The 26,996-nt window shown below is 38.7% G+C and overlaps 16 protein-coding genes across 16 annotated transcripts; 12 read left to right on the top strand and 4 right to left on the bottom strand.

Moving 5' to 3' along the window:
* Positions 1–1,201: 1,201 nt before the first annotated feature.
* SRF1 (phospholipase D regulator) lies at positions 1,202–2,515 on the top strand (the record flags this gene model as incomplete). Its single annotated transcript, XM_033909246.1, has 1 exon — positions 1,202–2,515. The coding sequence occupies one exon, from the start codon at positions 1,202–1,204 to the stop codon at positions 2,513–2,515; it is 1,314 nt and encodes a 437-aa protein (XP_033765137.1).
* A 561-nt stretch (positions 2,516–3,076) lies between these two features.
* CDC53 (cullin CDC53) lies at positions 3,077–5,524 on the top strand (the record flags this gene model as incomplete). Its single annotated transcript, XM_033909247.1, has 1 exon — positions 3,077–5,524. One exon carries the CDS (start codon positions 3,077–3,079, stop codon positions 5,522–5,524), a length of 2,448 nt encoding a protein of 815 aa, XP_033765138.1.
* A 594-nt stretch (positions 5,525–6,118) lies between these two features.
* Positions 6,119–7,441, top strand: LYS21 (homocitrate synthase LYS21; the record flags this gene model as incomplete). The annotated part of the gene is made up of 1 exon (XM_033909248.1): positions 6,119–7,441. One exon carries the CDS (start codon positions 6,119–6,121, stop codon positions 7,439–7,441), a length of 1,323 nt encoding a protein of 440 aa, XP_033765139.1.
* A 448-nt stretch (positions 7,442–7,889) lies between these two features.
* STF1 (ATPase-binding protein) lies at positions 7,890–8,150 on the top strand (the record flags this gene model as incomplete). Its single annotated transcript, XM_033909249.1, has 1 exon — positions 7,890–8,150. The coding sequence occupies one exon, from the start codon at positions 7,890–7,892 to the stop codon at positions 8,148–8,150; it is 261 nt and encodes an 86-aa protein (XP_033765140.1).
* A 478-nt stretch (positions 8,151–8,628) lies between these two features.
* Positions 8,629–9,279, top strand: RPP1B (ribosomal protein P1 beta; the record flags this gene model as incomplete). The annotated part of the gene is made up of 2 exons (XM_033909250.1): positions 8,629–8,742; positions 9,073–9,279. 2 exons carry the CDS (start codon positions 8,629–8,631, stop codon positions 9,277–9,279), a joined length of 321 nt encoding a protein of 106 aa, XP_033765141.1.
* Positions 9,280–9,780: 501 nt separating this feature from the next.
* Positions 9,781–10,656, top strand: SPAR_D01090 (uncharacterized protein; the record flags this gene model as incomplete). The annotated part of the gene is made up of 1 exon (XM_033909251.1): positions 9,781–10,656. The coding sequence occupies one exon, from the start codon at positions 9,781–9,783 to the stop codon at positions 10,654–10,656; it is 876 nt and encodes a 291-aa protein (XP_033765142.1).
* A 744-nt stretch (positions 10,657–11,400) lies between these two features.
* On the top strand, positions 11,401–12,636 carry VCX1 (Vcx1p; the record flags this gene model as incomplete). The annotated part of the gene is made up of 1 exon (XM_033909252.1): positions 11,401–12,636. One exon carries the CDS (start codon positions 11,401–11,403, stop codon positions 12,634–12,636), a length of 1,236 nt encoding a protein of 411 aa, XP_033765143.1.
* A 1,047-nt stretch (positions 12,637–13,683) lies between these two features.
* PCL2 (cyclin PCL2) lies at positions 13,684–14,613 on the top strand (the record flags this gene model as incomplete). Its single annotated transcript, XM_033909253.1, has 1 exon — positions 13,684–14,613. The coding sequence occupies one exon, from the start codon at positions 13,684–13,686 to the stop codon at positions 14,611–14,613; it is 930 nt and encodes a 309-aa protein (XP_033765144.1).
* A 326-nt stretch (positions 14,614–14,939) lies between these two features.
* Positions 14,940–17,447, bottom strand: CDC48 (AAA family ATPase CDC48; the record flags this gene model as incomplete). The annotated part of the gene is made up of 1 exon (XM_033909254.1): positions 14,940–17,447. The coding sequence occupies one exon, from the start codon at positions 17,445–17,447 to the stop codon at positions 14,940–14,942; it is 2,508 nt and encodes an 835-aa protein (XP_033765145.1).
* A 363-nt stretch (positions 17,448–17,810) lies between these two features.
* On the bottom strand, positions 17,811–18,355 carry HNT1 (adenosine 5'-monophosphoramidase; the record flags this gene model as incomplete). The annotated part of the gene is made up of 2 exons (XM_033909255.1): positions 17,811–18,190; positions 18,301–18,355. 2 exons carry the CDS (start codon positions 18,353–18,355, stop codon positions 17,811–17,813), a joined length of 435 nt encoding a protein of 144 aa, XP_033765146.1.
* A 686-nt stretch (positions 18,356–19,041) lies between these two features.
* On the top strand, positions 19,042–19,980 carry SPAR_D01140 (aldo-keto reductase superfamily protein; the record flags this gene model as incomplete). The annotated part of the gene is made up of 1 exon (XM_033909256.1): positions 19,042–19,980. The coding sequence occupies one exon, from the start codon at positions 19,042–19,044 to the stop codon at positions 19,978–19,980; it is 939 nt and encodes a 312-aa protein (XP_033765147.1).
* A 216-nt stretch (positions 19,981–20,196) lies between these two features.
* On the top strand, positions 20,197–20,619 carry SNA4 (Sna4p; the record flags this gene model as incomplete). Its single annotated transcript, XM_033909257.1, has 1 exon — positions 20,197–20,619. The coding sequence occupies one exon, from the start codon at positions 20,197–20,199 to the stop codon at positions 20,617–20,619; it is 423 nt and encodes a 140-aa protein (XP_033765148.1).
* A 705-nt stretch (positions 20,620–21,324) lies between these two features.
* Positions 21,325–23,730, top strand: UBP1 (ubiquitin-specific protease UBP1; the record flags this gene model as incomplete). The annotated part of the gene is made up of 1 exon (XM_033909258.1): positions 21,325–23,730. One exon carries the CDS (start codon positions 21,325–21,327, stop codon positions 23,728–23,730), a length of 2,406 nt encoding a protein of 801 aa, XP_033765149.1.
* Positions 23,731–23,886: 156 nt separating this feature from the next.
* Positions 23,887–24,336, bottom strand: EXP1 (Exp1p; the record flags this gene model as incomplete). Its single annotated transcript, XM_033909259.1, has 1 exon — positions 23,887–24,336. One exon carries the CDS (start codon positions 24,334–24,336, stop codon positions 23,887–23,889), a length of 450 nt encoding a protein of 149 aa, XP_033765150.1.
* Positions 24,337–24,677: 341 nt separating this feature from the next.
* On the top strand, positions 24,678–25,199 carry YFH1 (ferroxidase; the record flags this gene model as incomplete). Its single annotated transcript, XM_033909260.1, has 1 exon — positions 24,678–25,199. The coding sequence occupies one exon, from the start codon at positions 24,678–24,680 to the stop codon at positions 25,197–25,199; it is 522 nt and encodes a 173-aa protein (XP_033765151.1).
* A 244-nt stretch (positions 25,200–25,443) lies between these two features.
* HEM25 (Hem25p) lies at positions 25,444–26,367 on the bottom strand (the record flags this gene model as incomplete). Its single annotated transcript, XM_033909261.1, has 1 exon — positions 25,444–26,367. One exon carries the CDS (start codon positions 26,365–26,367, stop codon positions 25,444–25,446), a length of 924 nt encoding a protein of 307 aa, XP_033765152.1.
* Between the last annotated feature and the right edge of the window lie 629 nt (positions 26,368–26,996).

Here is a 26,996-nt window from a genome sequence, read left to right on the forward strand (position 1 = left end):
AATTATCTATAGTATTATGAATTAGTCAATTAAAATAGCTGAAATCTTTCAAGCACCACAGTAAGATTTATTATCAGACTCCCATTCACAGATATTCCATTTTCCGTTCATTTTTTCACTTTTTGATTTCATCCTTAAAACCCGTCCGGTTCATCACATTGTACGTTGGAGAAACTTTAAAATAAGTTAAAGGGTAATAATAGTGCTAAACTATTAGAATAACAGCAATAGTACAGAGTGCGATAACAGCGATTGAATTGCCATATAAAATCAAAATGCTTCACTTTATTCTATTAATGATATTTTATTAGAGAAGAAATTATGTAATATTTAGATACTAAATATAAAGTAGATCCCCGCCTAAAATATTCTTAACAAAATTATATTTTCGAAAGGATGACGGTCCAATCAAGGGATTGTATAAGAGAAATTATTGTGCGAAATCAATTTTACTTGATCTGGACTTAAAGATTTACTCACATCCCGCTTATTTGGATCTAGCTCTCACCTTCCGTCTCTTTCTCTTAAGTCTTCTAGTTCTCTTCTTTCTCCACTTAGCTCTCATTTGGAATTAAGTCGATATGGCTATCTTAGAAGTGAAATAAACCTTAAAATAAAAGCAAGAGATATTAACAAAAACAAACTACAAAGCCAAAGGAAGCAAGAAGTAAAATAATATCGATGGATAACGAATATTTAACATTCAAAAGTATTATACATGTTGGCTCCCCATATATATAAATCACGTCGGCAAAGCCAGGACGGGAGCCTTGCGACAATGATGACGGGTAAATGGACAACATCGCAATGGCGCACTTTTTGTGCTGTGCGACATGCGATCGGATATCACCTGAAGATTGAAAAACAAGACTTGGTTGTTGAAATATAAAATGTACGGATTGAATTTGTATACAGATGAACGGGTGGAGAAATCGGCCGTTGACCGGAGAAAGCATTCTGAACGATGAATGCTAAATAAGGGAAAAGTGGAAAATAAACGAAGTGTCGAAAGAGGAGAAGAGGTATTTGTCCTTCATCTAACGTAACAATTTTCCGAGCTACAACAGAAAGTCTGTAACTTTTTCATTATAAAGTGCTTCGGTTGCTACTGTAAGACGGTGATATTGCTGAGGGGAGAAAGTGAATGATATTTCTTTGCATTTTTTGAAGCGTTCTTTCTTTCTTTACACTAACAAATCTAATGGAGGATACTAATTTCAGCAAAGAAGTGTACTCTAATACAACATCCTCAACCTCTTCTAGAATCGCAGACCAAGATCGACTTAACCTAAACGTGGATCTCGAAAAAAATCAGACTGTAAGGGAATCAGGTTCGCTGGAATCATTACAGATTGCAAAGATACGTATTCCCAAACACAGTGATGGTTCACCACTGGACTATCCAAAATTGAACACTTACACGTTTGTGCCAACCACAGTGCCGCCTTATGTTCTAGAAGCGCAGTTTGATAAACTTAGACTTCAGGATAAAGGCGCCGTAGATGGCAATGTTACTGATGATAAAAACCTTCCAAAAGAATTTAAATGGGGCCAATTTGCATCTAACATCGGTTGTCATTCTGCATACACTAAAGACCAAAACGATAACCATGACCATAAATCCTACGACAATTATTCTCTATCATCAAGTACCTCATCCAAAAACGCCGCTCTTAGAGAAATTCTGGGTGATATGTGCAGCGAATGGGGGGGTGAAGAGCGCTTGGAAGGTGTGCTACATTCAGAAATAGGCGCCAATTTAGAGTTTAAGACGACAGAAGAGAGAAAAGAGTGGTTACAGTATATTGAAAAAGTAAAAGATTTCTATTACGGCGATAACAAGAAAAACCCAGAATCACCCGAAACAGTACACAACAAAACCTACAAATCTGATTGGGTAAATGAGCTTAATAAGGAGAGAGAAAAGTGGCGGAGGTTAAAACAAAGGAAGTTACAACAATGGAGGCCTCCTTTAACGTCGCTATTACTAGATAATCAATATTTAATCTTGGGTTTGAGGATCTTCACTGGTGTGCTGTCATGCATTTCACTTGCTTTAGCAATCAAAATTTTCCAAAACTCAAGATCGAATAATACCATCAGTGAAAGCAAAATCGGGCAACAACCAAGTACTATAATGGCTATCTGCGTTAACGCGGTTGCGATTGCGTATATTATTTACATCGCACATGATGAATTTGCTGGTAAACCTGTTGGGTTGAGGAACCCATTAAGCAAACTGAAACTAATTTTGTTGGATTTACTGTTTATAATATTTTCAAGTGCTAATCTAGCATTGGCATTTAATACTCGTTTTGACAAAGAATGGGTTTGCACTTCTATTCGCAGGTCAAATGGAAGTACATATGGATACCCAAAAATACCACGTATCTGTAGAAAACAGGAGGCTTTATCTGCCTTTCTATTCGTTGCCTTATTTATGTGGGTAATTACTTTTTCGATCAGTATTGTTAGAGTAGTTGAAAAAGTCAGTTCAATCACCAACAGAAACTGAACTCAACAACAAATAGAAAATAAAAAAAGTCTTTTAGATACCAAGTTTGACATTTATATGCATTGTATATTTTTTACTTAATAGATTACTTCGGCATGGCCTCTAATCTCCAATGGAGAGTGCCCCTGTATTGGCCTTGGTATGAAATAACAAAACTTACCCGAATGGAAAGTTGTACTTTCTTTTCCTTTCCGTTTCAAAAGCCCTTTTTCCATTTCGATGTTTGATAAACACAGATGGAGTGAAATGTGGCAAATAGAAACAATTAAAATAATTAGGGCATTGGTAAAGTATTCCAGCAGCACTTAACTTTACCACGCAATTGATTCATATCACCGCCCTTTTGTACCGTCCTTTTTCCCGTTAGACTTTTTCATTCGCATCTTCTAACTTCTGTGCACCCCTTTCACTGTTAATTATATTTTACCTCATTACCTCATTTATTTTAGCAATTTGACGTTGCTTATACTTACAGATAAATAAGAGTACATTTTTGAGTCTTGAAAGGATTCTTACATATATCTAAACAAAAAACAACGACAAAATCGCAAGCAGGAAAGCATGTCTGAAACTCTGCCCAGATCTGATGATTTAGAGGCCACTTGGAACTTTATAGAACCAGGAATTAACCAAATACTGGGCAATGAAAAAAACCAAGCATCAACGTCTAAGCGAGTTTACAAAATACTTTCTCCAACCATGTATATGGAAGTTTATACCGCAATTTATAACTACTGCGTGAATAAATCGCGCTCGTCTGGACATTTTAGTACTGACAGTAGAACAGGCCAATCAACAATTTTGGTTGGTAGTGAGATTTACGAAAAATTAAAGAACTATTTGAAAAGTTACATTTTGAATTTCAAGAAATCTGATTCAGAGACTTTTTTGCAGTTTTACGTCAAGCGCTGGAAAAGATTCACTATTGGTGCTATCTTTTTAAACCATGCGTTCGATTATATGAATAGATACTGGGTTCAAAAGGAGAGAAGTGATGGCAAAAGACATATTTTTGATGTAAACACTTTATGCTTGATGACATGGAAAGAAGTTATGTTTGATCCAAATAAAGATACTTTGATAAATGAGTTATTAGAACAAGTAACCTTGGAAAGGGAAGGACAAATAATTCAAAGAAGTAACATTAGTACTGCCATAAAATCCTTAGTTGCACTAGGTATCGATCCGCAGGATTTGAAAAAGTTAAATCTTAATGTTTATATCCAAGTTTTCGAAAAGCCATTTTTAAAGAAGACACAGGAGTACTACACACAATATACAAACGACTATTTAGAGAAACATTCGGTAACTGAGTATATTTTCGAAGCACATGAAATTATCAAACGTGAAGAAAAAGCAATGACAATATATTGGGATGACCATACTAAAAAACCACTATCCATGGCATTAAACAAGGTTTTGATCACGGACCATATTGAAAAGTTGGAGAATGAGTTTGTCGTGCTTCTTGATGCCAGAGATATTGAAAAAATTACTTCTTTATATGCATTAATACGCAGAGACTTTACGTTAATTCCAAGAATGGCTTCAGTATTTGAAAATTATGTTAAAAAGACAGGTGAGAATGAAATTTCAAGTCTATTGGCAATGCATAAACATAACATTATGAAAAACGAAAATGCAAACCCTAAAAAACTAGCACTAATGACTGCTCACTCTCTTTCTCCTAAGGACTATATTAAGAAATTACTGGAAGTACACGATATATTCTCTAACATATTCAATGAAAGTTTCCCTGACGATATACCTTTAGCTAAAGCTTTGGACAACGCATGCGGTGCTTTCATTAACATCAACGAGTTTGCATTACCTACAGGATCTCCAAAGAGTGCCACTTCAAAGACTTCAGAGATGCTAGCTAAATACAGTGATATACTATTAAAGAAGGCCACCAAACCTGAAGTGGCAAGCGACATGTCAGATGAAGATATCATAACGATATTCAAGTATTTAACTGATAAAGATGCCTTCGAAACTCATTATAGAAGGCTTTTTGCCAAGCGTCTAATTCATGGCACCTCTACATCAGCAGAAGACGAAGAAAATATAATCCAAAGGTTGCAAGCCGCAAATAGTATGGAATACACTGGCAAGATAACTAAAATGTTTCAAGATATTAGACTTTCCAAGATTTTGGAGGAAGACTTTGCTGTCGCTCTGAAGAATGAACCTGATTATTCTAAATCAAAATATCCAGATCTGCAACCATTTGTATTGGCAGAAAATATGTGGCCATTTTCGTACCAAGAAGTCGAATTCAAGCTACCCAAAGAATTGACACCATCTCATGAAAAACTGAAGGAGTCATACAGCCAAAAGCATAATGGCAGAATATTAAAGTGGCTATGGCCATTATGTCGTGGCGAATTGAAGGCAGATATTGGAAAGCCTGGCAGGATGCCATTCAATTTTACAGTAACATTGTTTCAAATGGCAATTTTACTATTGTATAACGATGCTGATGTATTGACACTGGAAAATATTCAGGAGGGTACAAACTTAAGCATTCAGCATATCGCAGCGGCAATGGTACCATTCATCAAATTCAAATTGATTCAACAGGTTCCACCAGGACTAGATGCACTCGTGAAACCTGAAACACAATTTAAGTTATCACGCCCATATAAGGCACTTAAAACTAATATAAATTTTGCTAGCGGAGTCAAAAACGATATCTTGCAATCTCTATCCGGCGGAGGACATGATAATCACGGTAATAAGGTAGGAAACAAACGCTTGACGGAAGACGAAAGAATAGAAAAAGAATTGAATACAGAAAGACAAATCTTTTTGGAGGCCTGTATCGTAAGGATAATGAAAGCGAAGAGAAATTTGCCACACACAACACTGGTCAACGAATGTATTGCGCAATCGCACCAGAGGTTCAACGCAAAGGTTTCCATGGTCAAGAGAGCCATCGATAGCTTAATACAAAAGGGATACCTACAGAGGGGAGACGATGGTGAATCCTATGCTTACCTTGCCTAATCACCTTGAAGGCATATGCTGACCTAATCAAGTAAATCGTATAAGTACATATATAAGCGTACATATATATATATATATACATAGAGGTAACTTAACTGAACTGTGAAAGGTACCACCCACTTGAGTGCCCTATAGCATTAAGATATGGGCACTTCTCTTCCGTTGTAACATACTACCCCCGGCAGCTTTTTGGCTCTTTCTGCTAAAACATTAGGCTGACAATGACTAGTACCGACAAGGAGAGTAAGTCAGTCGCAGAGTTGAAATTCCGCTGGAAATCGCTGCCAGCCTACCAGCCCCGAGAAACTCCCGTAGAAGTCACGTCGCGCACTGCGGCGATAGTCATGAAATAACCAGAATTAGTCACTTTACACAGTTTGATGCCAAACTGATCGTTATCGTTGGATGTGATCTTAGGATATTACACATGAGTGATGTTGAGCATGCGTTTGTTCACGTTGTACAGGATTATATATATATATCTGAAGCAGCCTTCAGGATTTATCTTTCTTCTTGTAATCTTTGCTGTGCTTTTACTCGCAATATCCTCAAAAGTGTAACGACAACCCAAGTAGCTGTGTATTATAACAAATCATGTCAGAAAATAACGAATTTCAGAGTGTCACCGAATCGACGACTGCTCCAACTACTAACAACCCATACGGCCCAAATCCCGCAGATTACCTTTCCAATGTTAAGAATTTTCAGTTGATTGATTCAACCTTAAGAGAAGGTGAACAATTTGCTAACGCATTCTTCGATACTGAAAAGAAAATTGAAATCGCTAGGGCTCTGGATGATTTTGGTGTTGATTACATCGAGCTGACCTCACCCGTAGCATCTGAACAGTCCAAAAAGGACTGTGAAGCTATATGTAAACTAGGCTTAAAGGCCAAGATTCTTACGCACATCCGTTGTCACATGGATGACGCCAAAGTCGCCGTAGAGACTGGTGTCGACGGTGTCGACGTCGTCATCGGTACCTCCAAATTTTTAAGGCAGTACTCCCACGGTAAGGATATGAACTACATTGCCAAGAGCGCTGTTGAAGTCATTGAATTCGTCAAATCCAAAGGTATTGAAATCAGATTCTCCTCCGAAGATTCCTTCAGAAGTGACCTAGTTGACCTTTTGAACATCTATAAAACCGTTGACAAGATCGGTGTAAATAGAGTCGGTATTGCTGACACAGTTGGGTGTGCTAACCCAAGGCAAGTATATGAACTTATCAGAACTTTGAAGAGTGTTGTCTCATGTGACATTGAATGCCACTTCCACAACGATACTGGTTGCGCCATTGCCAACGCCTATACAGCCTTGGAAGGTGGTGCCAGATTGATTGACGTCAGTGTACTGGGTATTGGTGAAAGAAACGGTATCACTCCTCTCGGTGGGCTCATGGCAAGAATGATTGTTGCCGCACCAGAATACGTCAGATCCAAATACAAGCTGCACAAGATTAGAGATATCGAAAATCTGGTAGCTGAAGCTGTGGAAGTTAACATTCCATTTAACAACCCTATCACTGGGTTCTGTGCATTCACCCATAAGGCAGGTATTCATGCCAAGGCCATTCTAGCGAACCCATCTACCTACGAAATATTGGACCCTCACGATTTCGGTATGAAGAGATATATACACTTCGCTAACAGATTAACAGGTTGGAATGCAATCAAATCGAGAGTCGATCAATTGAACTTGAATTTGACGGACGACCAAATCAAGGAGGTTACTGCTAAGATCAAGAAACTGGGTGATGTGAGACCGCTAAATATTGATGACGTAGACTCCATCATCAAGGATTTCCATGCTGAATTGGGTACTCCAATTTTAAAACCGGTAAATAAGGGCACTAATGAAGAAAATATAGATGTTTCCAACGGGCATTTATCTAAAAAGGCGAAGGTTACCAAATAATCTCATACAAAATACACATACTTCAAACATACATATACTAGGCGTTATCAAATGTCAAGTACTAAGTATTACCAATTAATAAAACTATTATGTACGTCAATGTTATTTAATGAACTATTCCTGCTAATTGATCAGGTATCCAATTAAGGCGATTGCGCTCCAGCTTGAAGGCGGTGTTTAATCAATCGAGACCAGTAAACATTGGCTGTGCACGATTCCCAAGGATATTGTACTCTCTTACGGGATATTTCCATTTTGCAATACAATCACTACATACGTCAAATGGTCGATTTCTATTTGCCAACTATTTCAAGCATCATTATTATCTTTTAGGGGGCAGCTGGGGATTTATTATATTTAATACAATCGTACCTGAGAAGTTTAAGCTGTCCTTTGTAAATAACAAGAAGCATCATTACTCAATCATCCGATCGCGTACTCTATCAAAATGTTGAACCGCTGTATATCCCGTAATGCCAGGCTGCCAGTAAATTTAAGAGTTGCATCCCGCTTTTATTCTGATGGTCCTCTCGGTGGTGCTGGTCCCGGTAATCCACAAGATATCTTTATCAAGAGAGAACGTGCCAAAGAGGATTACTATGCCAGGCAACAAGAGAGGGAACAATTAGCACATGTGAAGGAACAACTTAAAGAACACAAGAAGAAATTGGAAAATTTAGAAAACAAAATTAATAATCTTTCAAAGTGATCGGTCTTTGTTGGGGGCTTAATGTCCTGTAGACACAGTTTGTACGTAGAAAAAGCACTCATACCGAATCAAGAATTGGGAGATGAAAGTCAGTGGTATTGTATAGTACTTTTGACTTTGCACATTATATAAAGTATATATGTCACGAAGATAGGAACACCGTCAGTTAAAAGAACGTCGTCTCCATTTATTTTTTAAATGCTCCTGCAAGCCCATACATATTCCACGTAAAACATCCGTACACCAGACAATTTATTTAAAATGCAAATAGACATAAAGTCTTTTTTATTCTGCGTGCCGCCCGAAGGAGAAATCTTAGAGTTGAAACTTCCGGCTAACGGTTGCTAAAACCAGTTTCCAATGTAAAGCCAAATAAGCATTTGATATCGAAACCGTAGCCTGTATTTTAAGGTTAAATTACAAATTTGTAATTTTAGTTATACTTGGAATAACAAAGAAATCAAACAACTAAGAAAGAATGTCTGACTCTATTATTTCCTTTGCTGCTTTCATCCTAGCTGATGCTGGTTTGGAAATCACCTCTGACAACCTATTGGCTATCACCAAGGCCGCTGGTGCTAACGTCGACAACGTATGTACAAATACAACATAAAACGACTGTGTGACTGCGAAAAGAAAGATTGGAAAACAATTACCCCGAGAAGAAACGTGAGATTTTGAATAATGGAAGCAGATATGTTTTATGAAACCGTTACTTCCAACCTGACGGAATATTCTAGAAGGCTATAAATGTAGCTATATTCTTCCACTAATGTATTTATATCATTTTTCCAAATTGATATGTATTTAACAGAAAGCACAAGTCAGGATTAAATCATTCCTATGAGGATCCCATTTTACTAACAAACTTAACGAATGACGAGCCTCACTATGGGGCTTGTTATAGGTTTTATTGAATTAGGTCTGGGCTGATGTTTACGCTAAGGCTTTGGAAGGTAAGGACTTGAAAGAAATCCTATCTGGTTTCCACAACGCTGGTCCAGCTGCTGGTGCTGCCGCTGCTTCTGGTGCTGCCGCTGCCGGTGGTGATGCTGCTGCTGAAGAAGAAAAGGAAGAAGAAGCTGCTGAAGAATCCGACGACGACATGGGTTTCGGTTTATTCGACTAAACATATAAGGAAACTCATTTTTTCTGCGCTGTTTTTTTACCCTTTATGTATCTATATTGACATATAAATAAACCTCTAATCAATTAGTATTTAAATTGTGAGAAATGTGCATACGATAGGGCTACGAGAATTTAACCATCTCGTTCCTTACTGGAAGCGTTGCTGCGGGATAACCCCTGGTTGCGGGATATCAGGACGGTCGTCACCATGGCAACCAGAAATTACATAAACCCATGGTTGCTCGCCCTTTGATGGCGACGCTCACCGAAGCTTCTCCCGCGCACATTTTTTAAAATTTTTACTCATCGGGAATGAAAGGTTCTTTGACACATGTTAAGCTCCCTAAGTTAGACATACGTCGGTTCTTACAGGTTACCAGGTTACCAATACAGCTATAAGGTCCTAGAAGCGTATAAAATTTGAGCACTTCAGTCTCTCTTACCTTATAACACGGAACGGGGGCAAGGGCACAGCATACAGTAATTTAACATTTTGGTGGCTATGGAGCTAAGAAGTAGACGGAGCGCAGAGGCCTATCTTGTCACGCCTGAAGAACCTGCCAGGAATAAGAATGAATCGAACATAGAATCCGATGAGAGGGTCAGTACTAGGGAAGCAAAGAGCGAGAACACAAGTGTATTTAGTCCCGCTTACTCTGATATTGCTACTACTGAATCGGCGAAAAAAATTGATGACAATGAATACTACAATTTTACTAGTCACTTTATGCCATCTTTGAAAAACACCAGAGAGCTGGAAAACACAATTCTTAATCTCATACAGAGGATAAAGGAAGGCGATGATGGAACCTTGGTGAGCGAGAAAGATCTAATATTAAGTGTACTTAACAGATCTTTAGCGTCCACATCTCACTGGATGTTGCAGGCCCAGCTATCGGAGTTAAGGGCCACTTCAGAGGGAAGATATGCAGTGGAGACAAACCTGTTGAAAAAAGAGGTAGAATTTCTAAAGAACAAGACCCCAAGGACCAGCGAAAGTGTAGATTCCGCAAAGTTGAAACCACTTCTTGAACGACCTTTGAAACGTAAACTTTCATTGCCAGGACTGACGCAAAGGCCATTATCCACTGACGCTAGGCTAGAAGGCGGACATGGAGGTGTACCGGCAAGCTCATGGAAAACCAAAGTTCCAAAACTCCCTCTTCCTGTTCCTCGATCATCTTTGAACGTTTCTCCCCAAAAAGTCCCGATGGGTACAGATAGAGGTGAGGAAGATAACAAAGTTGACACACTAGAATTAGTAGAGAACAATAAACCCCATCCAAGGATGAGAAGAAGGAGTGACAATCCAGCAACAAACGAATATGTGAGAGTGTTTCACTTGGAGAAAAAGGAACCTAAATCGCGAAAAAAATAATATACTGCTAGAAAAAACATCATAAAACCTCAAGCACTTTTTTCTGTATGAGGTCAAACACATTATTTTCTAATAATATTCTTTTCTCTTTATTTCTGGTTCACTCTCTTAAAATTCCCTAGAGAAGAGTATACCCTTCAATTCTTCAGTCACGAATTTTATTTTTACTTTCAACCTTTATCGTACATCTTCAATCTAATGCCTTCAACTGTTTGTAATTTTAGTATAATTTGAAACGGAAATTTCTCAAAGGTGTAAGAAAATTGAAATTTTTTCTTCCACTGGACTTCATGAAAACTCTCAGTTTTCAGAGGGACAATTATTTTCCTGCTTGGCTTTTGTCAAGAGAACAATTTTGTAGTATTTAAGTTCTAATTTAATGTTATATATACCTATCTAATAATTTTTTTTCAATTAGAATGTTTTTCTTACAACGTTGATCCCTCGTCATCCTCACTTCCGAACTTTGATGAATATGAGATACGTAATCGGGAATGTTTTGTGAAGTAGTTGACGTAGTTCCTTTTTCGTAAATTGGACTGGACGGCTTGATCAGAATTCCCGAAAAATAAAAATTTCCCTCACGAGGATATGGAAAGCACAATCGCACAGCAATGTCTTGTCTCCTCAGAGAATGAAGGAACTTTGCGTTTTTCTAAACTTTAATAGTAATAATAAACATACAGTTAATCTCAACATATTCCATTCATCAACTCTTGATAGAAGAAAAATAACATCGATACAATGGATGCTACTGCCCCACTATTAACTGTTGCCAACAGCCATTCTGCCCGCAATCCAAAGCATACGGCATGGAGAGCAGCTTTGTATGATTTACAGTATATTTTGAAAGCATCTCCTCTGAATTTTCTATTAGTATTTGTTCCTTTAGGCCTGATTTGGGGACATTTCCAATTATCTCATACATTGACATTTCTTTTCAATTTCTTGGCTATCATTCCATTAGCAGCTATCTTGGCTAATGCCACGGAAGAGTTGGCTGATAAGGCTGGTAACACCATTGGTGGACTCTTAAATGCTACTTTTGGTAACGCTGTGGAACTGATCGTTTCTATCATTGCCCTGAAAAAGGGTCAAGTGAGAATTGTGCAGGCTTCGATGCTAGGTAGTCTTCTCTCTAATTTGCTGCTAGTCCTTGGGTTCTGCTTCATATTCGGTGGATACAATAGAGTCCAACAGACATTCAACCAAACCGCTGCTCAAACAATGTCATCATTACTTGCCATTGCATGCGCATCTCTTTTGATTCCTGCTGCATTCAGAGCCACTTTACCACATGGCAAGGAAGATCATTTCATTGACGGAAAAATATTGGAGTTGTCTAGAGGCACCTCTATTGTTATTCTTATCGTTTACGTTTTATTCTTATATTTCCAGCTAGGAAGCCACCATGCCCTTTTCGAGCAACAAGAAGAGGAGACCGATGAAGTCATGAGCACCATTTCCAGGCAACCACATCACTCTTTGAGTGTCAAGTCATCATTGATGATACTTTTAGGTACAACTGTCATCATCTCTTTTTGCGCGGACTTTTTAGTCGGTACGATTGACAATGTTGTTGAATCTACCGGGCTTTCTAAGACATTTATAGGTTTAATTGTCATTCCTATTGTGGGTAATGCTGCAGAGCATGTCACATCCGTCTTGGTAGCTATGAAGGATAAGATGGATCTAGCGCTCGGTGTCGCTATCGGTTCCTCTTTACAAGTTGCCCTATTTGTTACACCATTCATGGTCCTTGTAGGCTGGATGATCGATGTTCCAATGACGCTAAATTTCTCCACTTTTGAAACCGCCACTCTTTTTATCGCTGTTTTCTTATCCAATTACTTAATTCTCGATGGTGAATCAAACTGGTTGGAGGGCGTCATGTCTCTGGCTATGTATATTCTGATTGCAATGGCTTTCTTCTATTATCCAGATGAAAAAACCCTTGACTCCATCGGAAATAGTTTATGAGTAAGAACAGTAGCACGAATATCCCTCCTTCTTATCTATTTTTATGTTTTATCTTTTCCATAATTCTATTAATGGACCACTACAAATGATGATTATGACTATAAAGTCATTCTTATGATCGTTATATTATACATATCTATATTTACACAATTAGTTTTATACTGAATTTATCAGAAAAAAAGTTTTTAAATCAACGAAATCTCTCGTGCTCTTTTCGAAACTCAAATTCTGCAACATTTCCATTCTGGTAAAAGGTCTAGTATTACGAAGCTTCTCAACTACAGCTCGTGTTCTTCTTCCAACACGCCAGATGCTTTAGCGCACGGTTCAGGGTAATGCTATTTATTATTTATGAAATGACAAGGATTTTGCTCAAATTCATAGGACTCCAAAATTTTACACAACAGAATTTCGTTATGTAGCATGTTTCACAAGTTCAAAGCAAATATAAAGAGGCTATGAGACACGAACCCCTTTTTAACGGGTTTTAGTTTGGCATTCCCAACCTAGAATGCCAGCTGAAACACATTCCTGTTACCTCTGCCACGGCATTCTAGCTGAAAAAAACCAAGCAAATATCGCATAAAAAAATGGCCAGCTATAGAATAAAATTAGCCCAGCTACTATTTTTATAGTGTCTTTTCGTGACGCGAAAAGAGAGTTCACGTAACACGAAAAGTGCTGGTACAGGTAGAATTTTTTGGCGGACGCTGCGGTCAATTCTACGCTCGAAGGTCCTTACAGGTCTGGCTGGTTACCTAGTTAGTGCAAATTGCGAAGAGATCTATTGTTCCCTCGCACGCCATCGGGCTAGGTTGTAGTTGTAACTTCGGGGACGTGTGAGACTTTTCCCAAACTTGTTACAGGTTGATCGATTTACGCATCTAATGCAAGTTCGACTGCTTCTTAAGTGGTTTTTTCTTATCCTTATAAGATCCCTTTTCTTTCACTCTCTACAGTTCTCCTCCATAAAAGTAAGGCCTGGTGCTAAACAACCTGAACCGCAAGAGGAACTTGAACACGGCAGCAATTTTTTTACTCTAAAAAATGTCAAACTACGAAGCTTTGCTACAATTTAATAGGAAGGCTGTATCTAAGGAAATGGTGCAATATCTAGCATCAACTACAGCTTCTATTATCAAAATTAAGAAAACGAATAGTATGATAGATATCGCACTACCAGCACCACCGTTGACTAAATTTATCAACCGGTTGATCAAGCATTCTAACGTTCAAACTCCGACTTTGATGGCCACCTCTGTATATTTAGCTAAATTAAGATCAATAATACCGAGTAACGTTTATGGTATAGAGACCACTAGGCATAGAATATTCTTGGGATGTCTAATATTAGCTGCGAAGACGTTGAATGACTCTTCTCCTCTTAACAAGCATTGGGCCGAATATACTGACGGCCTGCTCATACTACGAGAGGTTAACACCATAGAAAGGGAACTACTAGAATATTTTGATTGGGACGTCACCATTTCCACGGATGATTTAATTACATGTCTCTCGCCATTTTTGAAGCCTATCAAAGAGGAGAAGCTGTACAAATCGCAAAGAGACCGTCACACGCTGAACAGTCCCTCTGCTCAAGAAAAGGATATGGTAGACAAGTCATCCTCTTCCCATTCGCGCTCCTCGTCTAATTTGTCTATTCCATCTTTGGCTTCCACTTCGACCCTCTCCACATTGGAATCCAGAAGATCCAATTTGTCCAACTATAGCAATAGAATACGAACTTTACCAGAACTACATGAATCCAATGATATTAGCGACAAGTTTTCTCCGCGAGAATACAATATATACTCCAAACAGAATAACAAGGAAAATAGAAGGCCAATACCGACAAGTAAGCCGTTCAATTTCAGTAAAGCACGTCCTGTGATCTTGAAAACTGGCTTGGATAAACCGATGATTAACGAGGATTCAAGAGTGAAGAAATCAAATTGGTCAAATTTCTTCAAATCGTGACTTAAAGATCGAGATTATATCCCACTTCCTTTCCTTCATGACATTATGGGAAAAAGGCGAAAGAACACATATGATCTCATACTGAGGTTATATCGCCCTTTTTCTTCTTGTTTTACATATTAATATAATTACATATACATCAATGCATTTCTTTCTAATAATTTAATTCCCACTTTTTTTTTTGCCAAATTTGAAAGATAAATATAAAAAAGGGCTATAAAAACATCGTATAATTGGCGATTTATTTTTTATTCACGTATGTTATCGAATTTTTATAGAAATGACTTGAATTTACGATTTAAAATAAAAATATTTCTGGCATTTAACTAACTATACAAATCATCATCTTCTTCCGCATTAGAACCGAATGCAGCACCTGCTCCACTTGGCGCACTATTATTAGTGTTAGCATTGTCCGTAGCCGTAGTACCTAATGGAGCGTCATTGAAGTTGAAATTACTGAATTGACCTCTAGATGCTTTCATTTGTTGAGAATATGCTTCATAACGACGCAATTCAGCATCTGAGACGGAACGTTTAGCAGTCTTCATAGCTTCTGCGAAATGTTCCTTTGTAATATATGGAACGGGATCTACTTCTGGTTCTTGTTCAGCCTTTGCTCCCTCATCAGTCATTTCCACGTCTTCGCCTTCTCCTTTCACTTCCTTTTCAGCTTCATGTTGTCTGTGAGCTTCGATGGAATCCTTGATAGCGTATTTAGCAGCTCTCTGAACAATATATAGTAAATCAGCACCAGAGAAACCTTGAGTAGCTTTAGCGATCGCAGTTAATTCCAGACCTGGCTCTAATGGTGTTTTCCTTAATTGAGCATTTAGGATAGATAACCTGGCATTTTCATCTGGCAATGGAACATATATCAATTGATCTAATCTTCCAGGTCTCAAGATAGCAGGGTCAATTTGGTCTGGTCTGTTGGTGGCGCCGATCACGAACACATTTTTCTTGGCGTTCATACCATCCATTTCAGTTAATAGTTGATTGACGACTCTATCAGAAGCACCACCAGCATCACCCAAGGAACCACCTCTTGCCTTAGCAATGGAATCCAATTCGTCCAGAAAAACGACGGTTGGAGCAGCTGCTCTTGCCTTATCGAAAATATCACGAATATTAGATTCCGATTCACCATACCACATACTCAATAATTCCGGACCTTTAACTGAAATAAAGTTAGCAGAAACCTCAGTAGCTACAGCTTTTGCTAACAAGGTTTTACCCGTACCTGGTGGACCGTAGAACAACACACCCTTTGATGGAGATAAGCCGAACTTGGTGTATTGGTCTGGATGTAAAACTGGGTATTCAACAGTTTCCTTCAACTCTTCCTTAATGTCATCTAGACCACCAACATCATCCCAAGTAACATTGACACTTTCAACAACAGTTTCACGTAACGCAGATGGGTTGGAGTTACCTAAAGCAAATCTGAAGTTGTCCATGGTGACTCCCAAAGAATCAAGCACCTCTGCATCAATTTCATCTTCATCTAAATCTATCAAGTCCATTTTCTCACGGATCTGTTGCATAGCAGCTTCTGAACATAGAGAGGCAATATCTGCACCCACGTAACCGTGTGTTTCTGCAGCCAAGGCCTCCAAATCAACGTCGTCAGCCAACTTCATGTTCTTAGTGTGAATACGTAGAACTTCAAGTCTACCTGTAGCATCTGGGATACCGATGTCCACTTCACGATCAAATCTACCAAATCTTCTTAGAGCAGGATCAATCGAATTTGGTCTGTTGGTAGCAGCAATAACAACAACATTAGATCTCGCCTTCATACCATCCATCAACGTTAACAATTGGGAAACAACTCTTCTTTCAACCTCACCATTAGTCTTGTCTCTCTTTGGAGCTATGGAATCAATTTCATCAATAAAAATGATAGCTGGAGCGTTTTTTTCAGCTTCTTCGAACGCCTTTCTTAGATTGGATTCTGATTCACCCGCCATTTTGGACATAACTTCTGGACCATTGATTAAGAAAAAAAAGGCACCAGTCTCATTGGCAACAGCTCTTGCCATCAAAGTTTTACCAGTACCAGGTGGTCCATACATCAAAACGCCTCTTGGTGGCTTGATACCAATAGCTTTGAACAGCTGAGGATGTCTCAATGGTAATTCAACCATTTCCCTGATTTGAGCCATTTGCTTACGACAACCACCAATATCATCGTAACCAACTTCGTTCATATTATTCTCTTCATCTTCCCTGTTGATTGGTTCACCTTCCCAGTGGATAATGGTATCCTGAGCAACAACGGCATATTCTTCGGGTTCAACATCCACGACCTTGAATTCGACTTGTCTCATACCACCCCTGACAACAAAATGGTCGCCCTTCCTCACTGGTCTGTAAGCTTCCACAAAATAAGGCTTCAAGAAAACATCGAAAAGATTACCGGTAATACCTTCGATCGTGTCAGCAATTGGTAGCACGGAAATTCTGGTGGCGTATTTGATATCGGGGCAAGGATGAATCGTAACTAAATCACCCAATCTAATACGCAAATTGTTACGGACTACACGATTTATCCTACATGCTCCGTCTTCTAGTTCATCATCGATCAGCACGATTAAGACAGTGTCTTTTCTCTTCTTACCCTTAACGAGAACGGTGTCACCACGAAACAACTCCAGTTTGTCCATCGTGTTGGAGTTGATTGCAATGACAGAATTGTCATCGTTGATAGCATCGTCGACCAAAAGCATGTTGTCCTTCTTCTTTCTTCTTAGAATAGCAGTGGCGGTTTTATCCTCTTCACGAGGGTCGACACCCGAGGCGTCCAAAAGCGGTTTGTGTTCTTCACCCATGATTTGTATATCTGTCTTGTAGTTGAGCCAGTTATCGAGTCAATGGCGTTGAGTCAAATCTTGATAGAGTTAGATGATTTGAGCAAATCAACTGCGGATCTCTTAAATACACGGCCCTGATATATATGTCCTTTTTTGCCACCGAATTCACATTCGAGGGGATTCCGGGTAGTGCGCAAAAGCTGTACGTAAAAAAGGAAGGAGATAGAGCTGTGTATGACATTTAACATCGAGATATCGACAGCACCGATGGCCAGTAACATGATTATTAGCATTATAAAGTGGGTATGAATGTACACACGCATATGTATAAACTTAAATATAAAAATAATACGCCAAAAGAAAATCATAGCATGCATTACTCTAATCGGAGCCTTCTAGTTTAGTAAGCAACTCTTTGTGTAGCTTGCCCAACTTGTCAAAATCCGTTTCCTGAGCTGGCCACCCTACAATCAAACCAGTTTTCTCATCTCTCTTGGGAATTAAATGGAAATGGACATGGTCGACTTCTTGATGTGCAATCTTACCATTATTCTGCAACACATTATAAGTGTCCAATTTCATTGCCTTGGCCAGTCTCTTAGCAATCGGCATGGCGTCGGTAAGAAATTCGTCTGGGATGTCATGCAATTTCGCACCGTGGTACTTAGGAATGATTAAGGTATGACCTTCAGCGGTAGGTTGGATGTCCAAGAAAGCATATGAGTACTTAGTTTCAATCAGTTTGAAGGATGGAATTTCACCTATTGCACAGCGGACCGGTTGTTAGTATTTTGCTTTATGTATAAGTACTACACATGATGCTATTGTCATTATTGATGACCCTAAGCAACGTTTCGTAAGTACAACATACCTTTAATAATCTTGCAAAAAATACAGGCAGCATCAAGGGCAGCAGGAGCAGACATTTTTGTAGTTGTTACGTATGGTGACGATTTCAATAACCCTAGTGATGTTCCTTAAAAGCCTTCACGACGTACTGATAGACTTTTTACTTCATAATGTTCTCCGCTTTCCAATCGAGCACACATCACATCTCACGATCGTACAGTAGTGTCTCAGTAAGGCGGTGTCTTCTGTGGGAAGGATCAGGACCCGCCGCTATTTCTGCAGGGAACATTCTGAATCAATTCTATCAATTCTCAAAGCTTGCTTGCTGTTTAATGGGCCCCTTTTGTACTTGTCAAGTCCTGTATACAAGTATCAAATCAACCCTTGAGGCTACGTAGCCGACAGGGTCCCGTGCGATTTACCGGCGTTTCTTTTGCGCCCCCTGCTCATGCCAATAGAACGGCACACAGTTTTGTAGAAGTTTCCACATGTCTCCTGTTTGGGTTTCTTGCAATGCCCTAAAGAAAGCACGGAGAATTAACCGGAACACGGAAGTTTGCCACACTCCCCTTACTAATCCACACATAGAATCTCCCCTGCTCGTATTTTGAATATCTATGCAAACACGTACACACATACGCATATATGTATATATATTGCCAGTTGGATACGCATATTTGGATACGCATATTTAGATATAAACACAGATATGGAAGATTATGTTACCCTAAAACCAACAATCAATTAAGAGCACGAGTGCATAATGTCATTTTACCAACAATTCTTTACCTTGAATAATGGGAATAAAATCCCTGCAATAGCCATCATCGGGACAGGCACCAGGTGGTATAAAAACGAGGAAACAGATGCTACCTTCTCTAACAGTTTAGTTGAGCAGATTGTCTATGCTCTAAATTTGCCTGGTATCATTCACATTGATGCTGCTGAGATTTACAGAACATATCCAGAAGTTGGGAAGGCGCTCAGCCTCACCAAAAAACCAAGAAATGAAATATTCTTGACGGACAAGTACTCAACTCAGATCAAGGTATCAGATTCTCCAGCTGCAGGACTGGATGTGGCTTTGAAGAAATTGGGCACTGACTACGTCGATTTGTACCTTTTACATAGTCCGTTTGTTTCCAAAGAGGCCAACGGGTTCAGTTTGGAAGAAGCCTGGAAGGACATGGAGCAATTGTACAAATCAGGTAAAGCTAAAAATATTGGTGTTTCCAACTTTGCTGTGGAAGACTTGAAAAGGATCCTGAAAATTGCGGAAGTCAGGCCTCAAGTTAATCAAATTGAATTCAGCCCCTTCTTGCAAAACCAAACACCAGGGATTTACAAATTCTGCCAAGAAAACGATATATTGCTGGAGGCATACTCACCACTAGGTCCCCTACAAAAAAAAAGTGCACAAGATCAGTCTCAACCATTTTTCGAATTCGTGAAAGAGCTTTCTGAGAAATATATCAAGTCTGAAGCCCAGATTATCTTACGTTGGGTGAGCAAACGCGGCGTGTTACCTGTAACCACGTCTTCCAAGCCTCAAAGAATTTCTGACGCCCAAAACTTATTTTCTTTTGACTTGAGCGATGAGGAGGTTGATAAGATAACGGAGCTCGGCTTGGAGCATGAACCCCTAAGACTGTATTGGAATAAATTGTATGATAAATACAATTATGCTGCTCAAAAAGTATAAATACCAGACAACCTATGTACGCGCATTTTTGCTTTGTATAACTTTGTTAATCGACTTTTTTGCTAGTTTTATTACCCTGCTGCCCATCTCGCCACTTTTCAGCATCGAGGAAAGAAAAAGGGCTGTATGTTATATAAAGGGCAATCAAAAATACCGGAAGAGGGCATCTCGCAACAAAGGCGCTATACCAAGTAGAGACAAACAAGAACGCACATCATGTGTTGCTACTGTGTTTGTTGTACGGTTTCTGACTTCATACTGTATATTATTGCGCTTTTTTTCCCCCCAGTTGCGGTCCTTTTTCGATCTGGGCCTTTTTCATCTGATTTCCTGTTGAATGTGCTGCTGACACTACTGGGGTTTTTGCCTGGTATGCTGCACGCATTCTACTACATCACGATTACGAGTCCCTTAAGGAACGCCGAATACGTCTACTATTACCAGCAAGGCTGGGTAGATAGTGAAAGAAACGTCCCCTCAAATCGTCCTCAAGACTCAGAGACCTTCCAAAACCGTTCTCAGCAAGGAAGCTCTGCTAGAAACGTGTACCCGAGCGTTGAAACTCCTCTGTTACAAGGTGCAGCTCCCCAGGACAACAAACAGTCTACCGTGGAATCTCCTCCTCCTTATGTGCCATGATGAAGCTGCAACAAGAAAAAACAAGTCTTAAGTAAGCAAAACGTGAATTTCCCTCTCTTTTGTACGGCAAACCTCTGCTAAGAGCGTTTGCCAGTCAAAGCAAAAGAGCTGCCTTGAAAGATATTTCCTTTTGGCAGCTTCTTTTTTACCAACGCCGAACTCTCTGAGCCCATAATCCTTTTACAGGTCTGTGAGGCCGTAAGATTCCTTTCAAAAGCTATTGAGTGCCCGTATATCAGGCTGCCGTTAGGTGTTTGTTTGAAACGTTCCTTTGCCTCCATGTTCGTCTTTCCGTATTCTGCTATCTCTTCTTTCCTTTTTACGTAGAGAATGACATTTGCAAAGGCAAGTTTCTTTTCCCATCACTGGAAAACGAAAACACATTTTTCAACTAGCACCACAAAATTTTCAAGATGGCCAGGTTGGTTAAATCTACTATACAATAGTTATTGGTTATATACCTTAGAAACAATTTTTTTTTTGCTTTAAAAGCACACCATAATATAGCTTTTAACATTGTGATTTGCCTCCTTTTTTTCTCAGGAAAAAGTTTTATACGCATTCAAAGAACAGAAGCGATCGCCAAAATTTGCTTCTCCTTTCTTTTCCATTATAACGTCTGATTATTTTACACTTTTAGTACCCTCCCTTGTTCGAAGCTAAACCCTTTCGAACAGTTTTCTTTTTTAATCTACAAAATTTTGTATGGATTTGTTTATTGAAAGCAAGATAAACAGTTTATTGCAATTTTTATTTGGTTCCCGACAGGATTTTTTGAAAAATTTTAAAATTTGGAATAACAACAATAACAATCTATCGATTTATTTATTAATTTTTGGCGTAGTAGTATTTTTTTATAAAAAACCAGACCATCTAAACTACATTGTTGAGAGCATAAGTGAAATGACAACAAACTTTAGGAATAATAATAGTCTTAGCCGTTGGTTGCCCAGAAGTAAGTTTACCCACTTGGACGAAGAAATCTTGAAAAGGGGTGGTTTCATTGCTGGTTTGGTCAATGATGGTAACACTTGCTTTATGAACTCTGTTTTGCAATCGTTGGCATCGTCCAGAGAATTAATGGAATTCTTGGACAATAATGTCATCAAAACTTATGAGGAGATAGAAAAAAATGAGGAAGAAAACGGACAAGAATCTGCTCAGGATGAAGGAAATCATAAGAAGAACTTCCGTAAGAGTGGCAAAGTTTATGGTAAGCATAAAAAGAAATTGAATAGGAAGTTAAGTTCCAAGGAAGAAGAAGAAAACCAAGAGCCAGATATCACATTTAGTGCCGCTTTAAGGGATTTACTTGCTGCTTTAAATGCTAAGTACTATCGGGATAAACCTTATTTCAAAACCAATAGTTTATTGAAAGCAATGTCCAAGTCTCCAAGAAAAAATATACTTCTCGGTTACGATCAAGAAGATGCACAAGAATTCTTCCAGAATATCTTAGCCGAATTGGAGAGTAATGTCAAATCATTAAATACTGAAAAGCTAGATACTACTCCAATTGCGAAAACGGACTTACCTGATGATGCTTTAGTGGGTCAACATAACCTTGATAAAGTTGGTACAGTTTATATTCCAACGGAACAAATTGATCCTAACTCTATACTACACGATAAGTCGATCCAAAATTTCACACCTTTTAAATTAATGACTCCTTTAGATGGTATTACGGCAGAAAGGATTGGTTGCTTACAGTGTGGTGAGAACGGCGGCATAAGGTATTCCGTATTTTCGGGATTGAGCTTAAATTTACCGAACGAAAATATTGGTTCCACTTTAAAGTTATCTCAGTTATTAAGCGACTGGAGTAAACCTGAAATTATCGAAGGCGTGGAATGTAACCGTTGTGCCCTCACCGCAGCTCACTCTCATTTATTGGGTCAGTTGGAACAATTTGAAAGAAAGCCTGAGGGTTCCATTCCAGAAAAATTGATCAACGCCGTTAAAGATAGGGTACAGCAAATCGAAGAAGTTCTTGCTAAGCCAGTTATTGACGATGAAGATTATAAGAAGTTGCATACAGCAAACATGGTACGCAAATGCTCTAAATCTAAGCAGATCTTAATATCAAGACCCCCACCATTATTATCTATTCATATCAACAGATCTGTATTTGATCCAAGGACTTACATGATAAGAAAAAATAATTCGAAAGTACTGTTTAAGTCAAGGTTGAATCTCGCCCCATGGTGTTGCGATATTGACGAAATAAATTTGGACGCTCGTTTGCCAATGTCAAAGAAGGAAAAAGCTCTACAACAAGAGTCAAGCGAAGATGAAAACATCGGCGGTGAGTACTACACTAAATTACATGAACGCTTTGAACAGGAATTTGAAGACAGCGAGGAAGAAAGAGAATATGAAGATGGAGAGGGGAACTATGCGTCTCATTACAGCCATAATAAAAACACTAGTAATTATGATCCGCTAAACGGTGAAGCTGATGGCTTGACATCTGATGATGAGGATGAGTATGTTGAAGAGACCGATGCCTTAGGGAACACCATTAGAAAGAGGATCATAGGGCATGCTGATGATGATGACGAAAATGTTAAAGACCATGAAGAATTTCACGAAGTCGACAACGCAAGCCTTGGCGAACCAAAGGTTAGTGTTGAAGATCAACTAGAAACATCATCTGATGACGAAGACGTTATACCAGCTCCACCTATCAATTATGCTAGGTCATTTTCTACAGTTCCAGCCACTCCATTGACATATTCTCTACGCTCAGTTATTGTCCACTACGGTACCCATAATTACGGTCATTACATTGCATTTAGAAAATATAGGGGTTGTTGGTGGAGAATATCTGATGAGACCGTGTACGTTGTGGACGAAGCTGAAGTTCTTTCAACACCCGGTGTATTTATGTTATTTTACGAATACGACTATGATGAAGAGACTGGGGAGATGAAGGATGATTTGGAAGCTATTCCAACAAATAATGAAGAAGGAGATGAAAAAGAAAAAGACCAAGAGCAGGAGGAAGGTCAGGAGCAAGAGGAGAACCAAGAGCAAGAAGAGGTTCAAGAGCAGATGAAGTTCAAGAGGACTAGAGATCATAGAGATATTTCCGGTAAAGATGTAAACTAAGTTATAAATACGATATCCGTAATTGTGTAAATAACAATAACTATAAAGGAAATTGAGTATTTTGAAGTCTACACCATGCGTTAAATCAATTGTTTAGCTTGTAATGACGAAGTTCTAACAATTTTGTACGACAAAATCCAAAAAATCATTCCATTATTATACAAATCCTTCGTAAGCTTCATTTTTCTTACCGTTGTATTTTTTCAGCTTTTTCTCTTCTTCCCTCCGTTCATCTAGTTCATCTTCATTAATCAGGTCATCGATATCGAAATCGAAATCATTTGGATCTTTGTTGTACTGTCCAATTATACGTCTTTTTAGGCCTGTCTTTGAATCAATTTCAAATTTTCTAGCAGCGGAAGACGCATTTGCACGGTCATCACTAGGATTCTTCTCCGTGCCCTTCAAATCAAACTTTAACACATTGGTATGATCTAGTTTTTTCTTCAAATATTCCCTCTTACCAAGTTTACCGGTCGTTGACTGTGTTGTTGCGGACGAACTTGGTTTAGTGAGTTTGAATGTGCCGATACCAGAAAACAATGGTAGTAATGCAATGAAAGCAAGCACAATAATAAGAAGTAAAAAATACCCGTATAAATTCATGCTTTCGACTTATTGGCTTCAATGTGAGGATTTATAGGGCCATACCACCTTTTTCTTTGTTAAACGTAGATCATGGATGCTCGATTTAAATATATAACTCATCGCACTTGCCGAATTTCAATAAAATTCGTACTTAGTGATTATATTTGAAAGTCACGTCTTTTACAATGGCTACATAGCCCTATAGAACATGAGGGATTAGCAACCGCTAATAATCACTCTGATTTGGACTTCAGATTTAAGGAACTTTGCTCGGAGATATTCACAGGTTATTATATACAACTGAATATTTAGAAGGATAGTATTCTATAAGAAACCAAGCGAAGATATAGCGTGTAGGAATGATCAAGCGGTCTCTAGCAAGTATAGTTCGATCCAGTTCTGTACTGAGTAGAAGATCTATGATAGCAGCAGCAGGAGGACGTGTCAGATTCTGTCCAGTTGTGGCAAAAAATAATAATCGTACTGTAAATACTTTTCAGAAGAGATTTGTAGAATCCTCGACAGATGGTCAAGTTGTGCCTCAGGAAGTGTTAAACTTACCGCTTGAAAAATACCACGAAGAGGCAGATATCTACCTAGACAATTTATTAGATAGTATGGAAGAACTGAGTGAGGCTCATCCAGATTGCATACCCGATGTAGAGCTAAGCCATGGCGTAATGACATTGGAGATCCCAGCTTTTGGAACGTATGTAATAAACAAGCAACCTCCAAATAAACAAATTTGGTTGGCATCTCCATTGTCTGGGCCTAACAGATTCGACCTTCTCAATGGGGAATGGGTTTCGTTGAGAAACGGCACAAAGCTAACAGATATACTTACTGAAGAAGTTGAGAAGGCCATTGCCAAAAGCCAATAAATGCAGCTATCCCTCAACTTTTTACATCTATTTAAACACTTGTAACGCATCCAACCCATCTTTATAGTTAGAGTTTCACTTCCTTGTTATTTATTTAATTTTCTTTTCTACGTGTATATATATATATATATATGTATGTACGTACTTCTGAGCGTCAGGTCACTCTATAAGAAAACTACGGAGACTCGTACGTATACCTCATTTAGAGAATGCAGGAGTAGAATTAAATATGTACGTCTAATTTTTACACGAATCTTTTGACTAACTCTTCATATATACCCCATGCAATACCTGCACTTAAAGCCTTTCTTGCCAATCTCATGCTCAACCCGCTAAACAATTTCAACACATTTTCATTTTTTATTATAGATGTAAATGTCTTGAGTGAACTGGTAAACTTCGATGGTTCCAATTGCATCCTCGTTTTTATGGTGTCGAACGGTGCCGTTACTGTGGTGGCTAAACTGGCGGATAACACGGCACTTGTTGTATTTACTGTCGTAGAGGTATAAGTAGTAAATCCCCCCTCAGGATTGTAATGAATAAATCTAGTGGGCAATACCATGGGCAGTAGTTGTTTCGATTTCTCATACAATAGTACGTACAAACCAGCATAGGGAGCATCCCTTAAACAAGTAGCCCCAAACCCTCTGAAAAATCCAAAAATTCCTTCTTTAGTATATATATGGTTAATTGCCTCTTTTAAACTGGAATAGTTGTACAGAGTAGACTCATAACGGACTTTAATGACAGTGATTGGCATGGTTATATAACCGACTAGGCCTCTTGCAAATGCACCTGTTAGTAGGTTTTCATACATGGATAATCGTGGTAAGCTACTACTCTTATTGTAAACAGTGTTTGAATCATTAATTGATGAAGGTACAGCATGTCTCTTCTTTGCCAAAGATGACCGCATAATGTTCAAACATGATAAATATAAAGCACTACCTATTGATGTTCGTAATGCTGATGGTAAAGTACCTCTCCATAGCTGTAGAGGGTTGTCTATATCCTTTAAACTCTTCCATAACGTGGCTTTCTTGTCTTGCTGGATTCTCGTCTTCAAAAGGTCTAAAGGTTGCAATGCAACAGCAGATGTTAGCCCACCAAAGAAGCCCCCGATCAAATGGGATGAATTTCTTGGCTTAGTTGCTTGCTCGGACATGTAAGCTGTTTTACAAATTGTTTACTTTCCAGTTGTTTCCGCTGTGCTATTTGCTCTTCTTTTTAGTGTTGAGCTTATGCCTTTCCTTTCAATGGCCCCCTCGTGAGAATTCAATGTGGAGGCAACATACAACACCCTTGATTTAGAAATTTTCAAGCTCAATTTTTGCTCTCACTCAGAATCCCAACCATTTTAAACAGAGATAGCTTACAAATAGCAAGAGGTATCTGGTAAACTTCGCAGACTCATCCCTAACATTTAAGATACTAAAAGATATTTAAAAGAATTAACCATCACAAAGGTTGGAGATTCTGCAAGATCCAAAGAGCAATAAAGTACAAAATCATCGCTTCAATGATAAAATACCGTAATTTTTAGCGTTGGTTTCACATTTCACCGTAGCTTTTTTGTTGTTGACATTGGTAAATACTGTAACTAGTTCAACGTTGTAGGGTTTTTCTTTTTTTCTAAATATGCACTAAAAGTGGTGCCTGTCAGGGCGCGATAGAAGTGAAAAATTCTCGAATGGCTGGTTTGGTGACCACTGAGCTGATCTGAAAAGGATGGCGAGATCAAGCTTGACAGCTTGTATGCTTGGACCAACTATTTAAAATAAGTACTATAAAGGA

Source organism: Saccharomyces paradoxus, chromosome IV, assembly GCF_002079055.1.
Source record: "Saccharomyces paradoxus chromosome IV, complete sequence".
Lineage (NCBI taxonomy): Eukaryota > Fungi > Ascomycota > Saccharomycetes > Saccharomycetales > Saccharomycetaceae > Saccharomyces > Saccharomyces paradoxus.